Source organism: Phoxinus phoxinus (genome assembly GCF_949152265.1).
Source record: "Phoxinus phoxinus genome assembly, chromosome: 25".
Taxonomy (NCBI): Eukaryota; Metazoa; Chordata; class Actinopteri; order Cypriniformes; family Leuciscidae; genus Phoxinus; species Phoxinus phoxinus.
This window is the reverse complement of record NC_136900.1, coordinates 8,014,801-8,025,924: the sequence shown is the minus strand read 5'-3', so window position 1 is coordinate 8,025,924 and position 11,124 is coordinate 8,014,801. Positions and strand designations below refer to the sequence as shown.

Below are 11,124 nucleotides of genomic sequence, written 5' to 3'. Positions count from 1 at the left end.
AATCTAAAAAGACGCAATATACCTCCACAGCAGATGATGGCAGCAACGAACAGCGCGAGGTCACTATCGTCCAGTTCGAGGGAGTTGAACTTCATGGCAAACTGAAACTTGGGCTCCATCATCTCGCTGAACGGTCGTCGTAAGCTCTTCAGAAACTCTCTGGTGATGAACCCGCTCCCGTACGCCACCAGCAAACCGTCTTTATTCATGCATGACGCCAACATGGCAAACAGCGCCTCGTGGACGCCGTACTTTAATAATGTCACCTGTCGGAGAACAGACTGCGTTCAAGTTAACGTGCTTATACAATGTTCATATATAAAGATCTGGGTCAGGTTTGAAATGAACACTCGACAACCCGCCAAATGCGGGTAAAAAATGGTCAAATCACGAGCCAATCTGGCGTGTTACTTATTATGTTTACTCACTTCGCTGGGGAAGTTTGTGTGTAAGACAAATCTGCGCAGATTTAGCGCAAATACTCAACTCGTGAGTCATCATGGAATATTAAATACAGCGTATTATGCAGAATCTGCTCATATCTGGCTTACTTGAACACACACGTCACTACGCAACAAATAACGACACGCTTGTTCATTTGCATTGAAGCAATAGCGAAGATTAAAAAGCATTTGGTAAACAGAAAAGACTGATATTTTCCAACATACATTTTTCTGATATTCTTTGTCCTGTATTGATCTGTCCTCCTAAAACACATTTTTGATGATGAGGATGAGAGAGGAAGAGAGGAGATGCTGGATGACAGGATTTAGTTTGAATAAGAAATGAATGTATAAAATCAAAATTGTATGATATATATATATATAAATATAAACTGTGACGTAGTTAATCTGGTTTCTTTCTCTCTCTTTTTTTTGGCTAGTAGAAATTCTGAATGGCCGGTAACTTAAAAATTTAGTAGCCAAATTGGCCGGTGAAAAAGTTAATTTCAAAACCTGAATGTTTATATATAAAGATCTGGGTGACAAATCCTTTTCATGAAGTTTAAAGGATTAGTTTCCTTTCAAATAAAAAATGTCCTGATAACTTACTCACCCCCATGTCATCCAAGATGTCCACGTCTTTCTTTCTTCAGTCAAAAAGAAATGAAAGTTTTTGAGGAAAACGTTCCAGGATATTTCTCCATATAATGGACTTCAATGGCAACCAACGGTTTGAAGGTCCAAATGTGAGTTTCAGTGCAGCTTCAAAGTCTCGACACGATCCCAGCCGAGGAATAAGAGTCTTATCTAGCGCAACGGTCAGCCATTTTCTAAAAAATATTAAAAATAATAATCATTGAAGTCCATATGGAGAAAAATCCTGGAACGTTTTCCTCAAAAACCTTCATTTCTTTTCGACTGAAGGAAGAAAGACGTGGACATCTTGGATGACATGGGGGTGAGTAAATTATCAGGACATTTTTATTTGAACGTGAACTACTCCTTTAAAGAGTTTAGAGGATGCGATGCACTAACCTGGTCATTTAGGTCCAGGTCTGAGAAGCCTGGCACGGACTTGGCGAACTCCGTCAGCTCAGTGACCGTCTCCACCGAGGTGCACTGGCAGCAGTGAAATATCCGAACCTCGGCGTCCTTATTCAGCAGCCCGCCTGAAGAACCCACCATCTTCGCCACGAAAGTCTGTTCAGCCAACTGCAGCGTCTCCATGTCGTGGATCACAAAAGGCTATACAGAACAATGAGAATGAAGCATAAAGATCAAATTAAGAATAAAATCTAGACTGCATTCTTCAGTTACAGCGCTTTTCACGATACAGTTCTCCGCCAGATTACCATATCTAGAGTAAAGGTGGCAGATGGGCACTGAAAAATGTAATTCAATAAAATAAATAGAGAAATTAAATATAGATATAGATATGTCCCGCCCCAACATTGTGTTTCAATACTTTGAAAGATTGAAATTCAATAAAATCAATAATATATTAAAAAAATGGAATAAAAATGAGTGCTGCCAAACTGAGTAATCGTGACTAACATAAAAAGTTTGTAAATATACATGTGTGTATAAATACCTATATATATATAATTATTATTTTGCTTAAATGCGAAAAATCACAATTAACCGATTTGACAGCGCTAAGAAAGTTATATTATATGCATATATAAAACAATAAAATTATGATTGATATTCTTTTTTATTATTATGTGTAAATGAAACGGACTCCTGTTTCAATACTTTCTAAACTGTCAAGCCAATTAAATGCTTTACTATGTAATTGTGTTTCACGAGGACAATACAATATCAGATGTACAGCATCTTCTTTTCACAACCTGATAAAGTTCAGATGATGGCATTTGTTCCAAACGGGCCTAAAACTCAAGCCGCTCCCCGCCTCCACAAAGAGAGGTCGACATGACACCCCGAGAGGCTCGTGAGAGAACAAGCGTACTGTGAGAGATGAAAGACTCGTCTTAATTCAGCTGCATCTCGCTCCCAACAGCTGGCCCGTGTCCTGCAGAGCTCAGAACCAACAATCAAGCCAGTGTTACAGACGCACATCTGCGGAGGAACCCATCCTCACGCTGACATACATCCACACCCAGTCAGGATTCTGTGCAACAAGGTCAACTATAAACCCCTGCCCCATGACCTCGTGTCACACACAGCCTCATCAATAAGACATCGGTTTTATTGATGGGCTTTGTGCTTTATAAGAAGGTAGAGAGACAGGAAACTGTGTAAGCACATGCACTGACCACTGCGCAATAGCTCAAACCTGAAAAAACATTTGTAAATGATTTGATCTTGGCATGACATGCTGCCTTAAAATAGTTTTAAAAGGTTATACAGACAGACAAAACAACATCTAACATAGACAGAGTGCTAAGGTGTTCTAAGTGGTTGCTAGGGTGTTGCTAAGGTGATCTGAATGGTTGCTATGTCATTTTTATGTGGTTTCAAAGGTGTGCTGGGCTGTTATTAGGCCATTGCTAAGGTGTTCTGTGTGGTTACTAGGGCATTGCTAAGGTGGTCTGGGTTTTTGCTAGATCATTGTTAAGGTGTTTTTGGTGGTTACTAGGCCATTTCTATGTGGTTGCAAAGATGTTCTGAATGGTATTTCTGTCATTGCTATGTTGTTGCTAGGGCATTGGGTGGATGGTAGGCCATTCCTACTGTGTTCTGGGTGGTTAATAGGATATGTGGTTGTTCGGGGTTGTTCCTAGGGCATTGCTAAGGTGTTCCATGTTGTTGCTAGGCCAATGTTGAGGTGTTGTGGGTGGTTACTTGGGCCTAGGCCATTGCTATGTTGTTGCTAGGGCGTTAGTAGAGTGTTCTGGATGGTTGTTAGGTAGTATCTAGGGTGTTTGGGCGTTGCTAATGTGGTCTTAGTGACTGGTAGGACATTGCTATGCTGTTGCTAGGGCGTTAGTAGAGTGTTCTGGATGGTTGCAAGGTAGTATCTAGGTTGTCTGGGCGTTGCTAAGGTGGTCTGAGTGGCTGGTGAGACATTGCTATGCTGTTGCTAGGGCGTTAGTAGAGTGTTCTGGATGGTTGCAAGATAGTATCTAGGTTGTCTAGGCGTTGCTAAGGTGGTCTGAGTGGCTGGTGAGACATTGCTATGCTGTTGCTAGGGCGTTGCTAGAGTGTTCTGGATGGTTGCTAGGTAGTTTCTAGGGTGTTCTGGGTTGATAAGGTGGTCTGAGTGGCTGCTACGACATTGCTATGCTGTTGCTAGGGTGTTCTGGATGGTTGCTAGGCAGTACCTAGCGTATTCTGGGTTGTTAGGGCATTGCTAAGATGTTCTGAATGGTTGCTAGGGTGTTGCTAAGATGGTCTGAGTGGCTGCAAGGACATTGCTAAGCTGTTGCTAGGTAGTATCTAGGGTGGTTGGGGTTGTTAGGGTGTTGCTAAGGTGCTAGGTCACCCCCGTCTCCCACTGAACGTGATTTCAGCAGAACGATCTCCCCTCAGTGCCTTTTTTGTGCCACTGCCCTTTAAATGATCTGTGCACGTCCCTGTTGCTAGGATTACTTACACATGGCAGAATTCTCTTACCGGCGTGCTTGTCTTGCCCGTCAAGATAGTCCGAGCTTTGCATTTGTTCATGCTGAAGTTCTTCATGTAGGCCTCGTAGATCTGCTTGGCCAGGGTTTTTTGATCGGCCATCTGCGGGTCCTCGACCTCTCGTTCTCCCGTTAGGATCTCCGCCTTCAACCTCAGCTTCTCCGACTGTGGCATCCGCCCAAAGCGGATCGCTGTTCGAGGGATTATAAGGTAACTTATAGATAACACCCAAACCAACATCCCATGTAAGAACTGATGCTCCCCCTGTAGGAAGCTCAGTGCATTTTGGAACAAAGACGATTTCTGACATGTTTCTGCATATCTAAAGTCTCAGCAGTGATATGTGGATATAATCTGACATGATCATTTGTGTTTAGTTCTTAAAAACCTTCCAAGAATCTAGAAAATCACATAGAAATAGATCTACTGCTGTGTTACTTGGCACAACGTTCAGCGAACTTTTGTTCAATATCCCTATTAATTCTAAACTTGTCAAACCAATTAAATGTGTCACTATGTAATTGCGTTTCACAAGGACAATACATTATCAGATGTACAGCACCTTCTTTTCACAACCTGATTAAGTTCAGATGGCATTTGCTCTAAACGGCTGTGACTCTTTACTCTGCGGATTCTCTTGCAAAACAACCACATGCGCCGCTGATCACGGATGATTAATATTTGCTGAAATCCAAGGCCACTGTGTACACATTTTGTCAGATCAGGATGTCTGGTGCCTTAGAAACTCGCCCAGAGGAATTGAGTAACACGAGTTTCGATCTGGCCCGAGTTCAAATGGAGTTGGATGGTGTAATTCGACAGGCAGAGCAGCGACGGGCATCTTCAGTGTTTCAGAAACTAGCGTGTTTTGGATAGTTTGGATGGTTTCATACTGTCAGTGGTATATAGTGCACTCAAATGCGGACATCTTTAGAACCAGAAATGCAATCCTAACCAGACGGCACAATCCCCAACAGCTAATGAGCTTAAAGTCCCGGCCTGGAAACCTCCAGTGCTTGAAACACAGACGTTACAAAAACATTCACCAAACATTTGCATGCTATGAACTATATGCATTGCTACCGCAATATTTACCTGCAATTAAGATCACAAAATAGCAGTTTTCTATGTGAATATGTGTTAAACTGTGATTTATTCCTGTGATCAAAGCTGAATTTTCAGCATCATTACTCCAGACTTCAGTGTCACATGATCCTTCAGAAATCAGTATAATATGATGATTTGCTGCTCAAGATTTCATTAAAAATTTCCAATCTCTATTTAAACACCCATACGATCTCATTCCTAAATGACATTTCTGTGATACAATTATTCATATTATCACAGAAGTAGTGTAATAAAAGTTTATAGTTCGGATATAAACACTGATGTCTACAAAAGCGACGAAAATAGAGCAAATCACCTTTTGAATGTATCTTGTCGCTTCAAATAACGATTGTATCAAGTTACACCAGTAGGTGGCGACAAGTTAGCGTTAAAAAAATTATTTGTCATTGAATCATTCATTCAGGTGATTCGTACAAAAATGCTGATTCATCCATTAATGAAACAAGTATTTATGAGTGAGTCATTCAACCCATATAATTCATTCAGATTAATTGAACATTTTAGACTGCAGCAATGAACATTTAGTCAGAACCACTAGTAAATTACATGTAATTTTGTTCAGTTGCCTGTTCAGAATCATGGGAGAATCGTGATCTCTGTTTGAAACAAAAAAAAAATAGTGTGATTCTCAATTGATCCAGAATCGTGCAGCTCTATTGTCAATGTTGAAAACGGTTGTGCTGCTTCATATCTTTGTGGAAACCGTGATACATTTTTATCAGGATTTCTTAATAAAATAGAAAGTTGTAAAGAACATCATTTATTTGAAACAGAAATATTTTGTAACATTATAAATATCTTTACTGTCACTTTTAATAATTGTAAGGCATTCCACGCAGATTTTTAGTCATTTTTGAACCACAACCCCTGCAGTCCCACATGTAAAAAGGCGCGACATGAATAAATTATGACTTTCATTTTTCTGTGAACTATCACTTTAAAGTCCCCCTCTAGTCAATCATTTTATCCCTTAAAACTCATCTTTGAAATTACATATTTAAACGTTTTTTTTTCTCCTTGAAAAAAAATGTCACAGTGCCTTAAAATATATTAAATGTAACTCTACACCCTCTCATTTAGTATATGCGGTTCTATGAATATGCAAATGAGCCCCGCCTCCACTCACTCACTCAGCTCAGAGATCCACTCGCTGACGATCACACGTTGATCTGATTGGTTACAAGGTAGTTTGTGACGTCAGAAACATCCGTTTTTGAGACTGTATTTGGTTCACTGCAGTTTTAAAGAGAAAATACTCAGCAATGCTGTCGACTTGTGAATTTACACACGGTTTGTCTTAAAAAAACATTAAACACCACATAGACATATAAACAACATTAAAAGCTTGATTTTCACCACTTTAACACCACTATGCTACTTTACGACGGTTAGGTCTAATACTCCAGCGTTTGGAGATAACAGGATGAAAGCAGTGGTGAGGAATGCTGCTGGTTTTAACTTTCACTGGGATGAGCAGGTCTGAAGCAGATGCCTACTCTAAAGTAAGCGTCCAATGGCACATGTGTTTATATCAGCTTACGACGTGAAAGATTTCATAAGGAAAAGAATGGGACAACCGATATCAGTCTCTTTAGTCTCTATTCCAACACATTTCATAGTTAGTATTTCTATCAAAAGGACCAAAAAAACATAAAAGCATCTAATTTTAGCAGCTAACCCACATCGCTGTGAGGAATGGGGTTAGGGTGATCACGCATCGCTGTGTGTTTTCAAGTGTACACGGTTCGGGTTACGGACTTCGACCATAGCACGGTTTCAGCACATGCCTTTGCTGGTCATAAAGTCCGTGCAAGATGAGCGGTCCAGCACAGCGGGCCTCATGAAAGATAACCTTTGACTCTAGACTGAAAACAATGCAATGCAACAATGCACGGATATCTCAAGGACAAAGACTCGCTCGTTTAGTCAAAGATTACCCAGAACGGGAGTGCAACATCGCTTTAACCTTGAGGAAGATCATTTTAAAGGAACAGTTTAATTTACATGTGTCGTTCCAACCGGCCAGTGTTGTACTGGTTTCAGTGAGATACAATTACCATAATATTATTAGGGCTTTTGTTTGCATGTGTTTGAGATTGACAAGTTTGTCATACATACCATTGTGGGACATGCCCACAGACAGGCACTTCTGAAAGCGACAGTATTGGCACTTGTTTCGGTTCCTCTTTTGGATCTTACAGCGGCGTTCACACTTATCGTACTCCAGTTTGAGGCGAATGGTCCGACGGAAGAAACCCTATAGCGGGAGAAACAGAAATCCAGTTTGATTCTAAGAAAAAACACCAATGACACATTTTTAAAGGGGTGGTTGATTATGATTTCACTTTTCTAACTTTAGTTAGTGTGTAATGTTGCTGTTTGATCATAAACAACATCTGCAAAGTTACAACGCTCAAAGTTCAAAGCAAAGGGAGATATTTGCTTTTAAAGAAATAGTTTTTTAAGGACTACAACAAACGGCTGGTAGAGACTACACGACATTCCTCCCGGGTTAGTGACATCACCAATTTACATAAACCCCGCCCCCGGAACACGATTTATAGATTATCAAGGCAGAATATGCTAATCATTGACTAGAAGATAACTACACATAAGCGACAAATTCATCAACTAACCATTCAGAAATGTCCTGTTGCTTCTACATGTTGTCACTTCTTGAGTGTCTCCATCTTTCTGACGCCGGTTTGAACATAAAAGGCTAAACGTTTTTTAAATGTTCAGTGCCTGTGTGTATGTGTGTGTGTGAGGTAAAAGGACATGAGCTCTTGAAGCTCCGCCCCCTGTGCCGGGAGCAGCAGCTCATTTGCATTTAAAGGAACAGACACAAAACTGTGTTTTTGCTCACCCTCAAAAAGTGACAACTTTAACATGCTATATACAAATATCTGTGGGGTATTTTGTGCTAAAACTTCACACACACACTCTGGGGACATCAGAGACTTATTTTACATCGTGTGAAAAGGGCATTATACCACCGCTTTAAACAGATCAACGTATAGGTCATCGCTTGTATTAAGTATCTGTCCTGTTCTGTTCTGTACACTTTAAAGATGACTCGTTCCATTTGAAGTTCATATCTCTCTATTAAAACAGGCCAGAAAATGATGTACCGGTACACAATCTAAACCACGCCATTCTCCAAATAGGCTGGCAGGACATTCGAAGGTTGTGTTTGTCCTCATTTGTCCTTGGATCCGTCGGGGTTTCCTCTCTTGGAAACACACAGCTTCTGCCTTCCAGGCATGGTGACAGAGATTCAAAATAGGAATGAGGTTGATAATCCTCCCCATGAGGATCACATCCGTAACATTAGTGGTGAACAGTGTGATCATGGCAAGGGAATACATCAAAATACAGTTATTCTTGCTGGAAAAGCATTGCATTTTTTTTATATATATATGAAATAATCATGTGGCAATGGCTAGTTTTATTGCTAGGGAAAGCATATAAAGTCTGATGCGCTTCGTGTTTCATAGTGTTGCACTGTTATAATTTGCATACGTGAAGTGCGTCTCAGCAGTTCGGTTAACAAACCCCATTTTGGGTTGCTTATAACGTTCATGTAGAGAAACAACGTGCACCATTTCTCCAGATTTGTAACATAACTCACTTATAAACCCTCTGCAACACAGGAGAATACATCAATATATTTCTAAATATGCAAATTGTTGTTTACATTTTTGTCGAATTACTCGATTAAGGCGAGACACGGCAGGCAAAAACATTGTTTCTTTTTTTTCACTGGTCAATTTTGATATTTTGGGATATCTTCAATAACATGTCTTCTTTCAGACTTGTGGTGAAAAAAAGTCTGAAATACACATTTAGGTCTTTATTTTACTACACTTTGTCTGTTTGCGTCTGTAGATTTCTCATAAATTCAACAAAAGTTGGTGTTATAAATCTTCCCGCTGCTCCGCGATCTCGGTCTGCTCCCTGTCATCACACACACCGCTGGAAAGCGCTCTCTCCTGTACAATGCTGTCGGATCCAAATATGGTCATTTCCTTTTTATCAGCAACCAATCGTGAAAGTAAAAGGGCTGAATGCGCAATCTCATTGGCTGATGATAAATCTTTAAAGCCCGTTTTCTCAAAATGACTTTTCTCTCATTCTCCAAGTCCGAAATCTCCACTTCAGTTGCACCGAAATACACCAAACCTTCCAGTCTTGTACCTAGTTATATTATCAAGACATTTACAGAAGGATTTGTACATATATTATTCCTAGCCTGATTTATATAACATTTTATTCAAAAAAACATGGCGAAAATAATTTTTTTAAGGCTATTGACACTATATTCTGATTTACCGGATAACAAAAGTAGATATCCATAAATCCCTCAGTAATTTTTTCCCCATCTAATATGTGAACACAATGAAAAAAAAATGTTTTAACCTGGCTTTATCCAATACTCAGATTTCGTTTTTTTAAATATATGCAAATTAGAGCACATTTAATTAGATATTGCCTAATTTGCATATTTAAACATTAAATTACAGAAGACTTGTAATACATTTTTTTCTCATCTTAAAGGGCACCTATTATGGAATTTTGAAATTTACCTTTCATGTAGTGTGTAACATAGATCTAAGTGAACAAAAACATCCTGCAAAGTTTGAAATATGAAAGTGCACCGTATATAAAGTTATTGTCTTTCAAAAGTGAGAGTCGACTCGGAGTCATTTTTATGAATCGTTAGAAGACCGAAGCTTTTTCTCTGACTAGATGACGTCAACTTGTCAAGTTATTTGAATACGATACGCCCACTTATTGCGCTCCAAGGCCAGCAGGGAAAACTTGAAAACATCATGGCGACGAGACGCTGTGTTCTGAAGTGCGATTTAAAAGCAAACTTTTTTCATCTGCCCAAGGAGGAGCATTTGAAGACTAAGTGGACACAATTCATATATATAACTATACCACAGAAGTATAGTCCGAGCCTTGTGCTTTGTTCGCGTCATTTTGAAGACGATTGCTTTTTAAATGCAATCAAACTTGTATTCGCGAGCCGGCTGATATTGAAGGAAGGTTCAGTTCCAAGTGTATTTGCATCAGCTTCCTCCTCCGTATCACAACCTGTAAGTGTTATTAATAATTGTTGCTTTTATGTTTTATGTAGCATGCTTAATAATTATTTTGTTTGTTGTGTAAGCACTGTTTAGCTTCTAGGTCTTCAATGACAATTGTATTGAGATATCTGAAGTGTTTGTCGTTGTTTTCGGAGTTGTCTAAGAATAGAGTAATACCTCGTAGTAACGTAACTGCATTTTTTTTTTTGTAAAACGTTATGTTTATGCATCGGGCTAACGCAAACAAAGACTGATTGTGCTTTTACAATATGAACTCTGGGCTATGCTCGCTAACATAACATTACATTCTTTATCTTATTTTTCGTTTTTTACTACAAACTATAAAGCAGTGGACTATAATCATTATTATAATACAATTTAATTGATAAAAGCATCATTGCACTCCGTGTTAAAAATAAGTATTATCTCTGTAAACACTGCTGGGTCATCTGACCAATCAACGCAGATTAGCGTCGCGCAAAGGAGGGGTTTGAAAAACGAGTCGTTGAACGAATCATTTGGGAGTCGGTGAGCAAATCAGGTAAAAATAAATGCATATTATACGAAAACAAAAGTGTTTTTTGTCATTGCATGCATGTAAAACTGTTGTTGGGGACTCCCACAACAACATTAGGAACATTTTAAATGTCATAATAGGTGCCCTTTAATGTAGGTAATCAACTGGGAAAGTTTCATGGTGATATCTGCTAGTTAAAAATGTTATCCTATTTACCTGTAGTGTCTCGCTTTAATCGTCAAAATAATCGACCGGTTATAAAATGAATCCTTAGTGACAGCCCTTTTTGAACATATTTGACGATTAACCTCTGCTGCAACGGCCAGCATCACCATATAACCATTTGAAACCTTGATAT

At 39.3% G+C, this 11,124-nt stretch overlaps 1 protein-coding gene across 2 annotated transcripts in view; it reads right to left on the bottom strand.

Moving 5' to 3' along the window:
- pparab (peroxisome proliferator-activated receptor alpha b) overlaps positions 1-11,124 on the bottom strand; it is a 38,257-nt gene that overhangs the window by 8,084 nt on the left and 19,049 nt on the right. For both annotated transcript variants that reach the window (XM_079604536.1, XM_079604535.1), the window contains exons 4-7: positions 7,275-7,413; positions 4,020-4,219; positions 1,479-1,688; positions 23-266 (exon numbers count right to left, since the gene is read on the bottom strand). In XM_079604536.1, the coding sequence (XP_079460662.1) occupies positions 23-266; positions 1,479-1,688; positions 4,020-4,219; positions 7,275-7,413 (793 nt within the window). The remainder of the gene's footprint in view (positions 1-22; positions 267-1,478; positions 1,689-4,019; positions 4,220-7,274; positions 7,414-11,124) is intronic.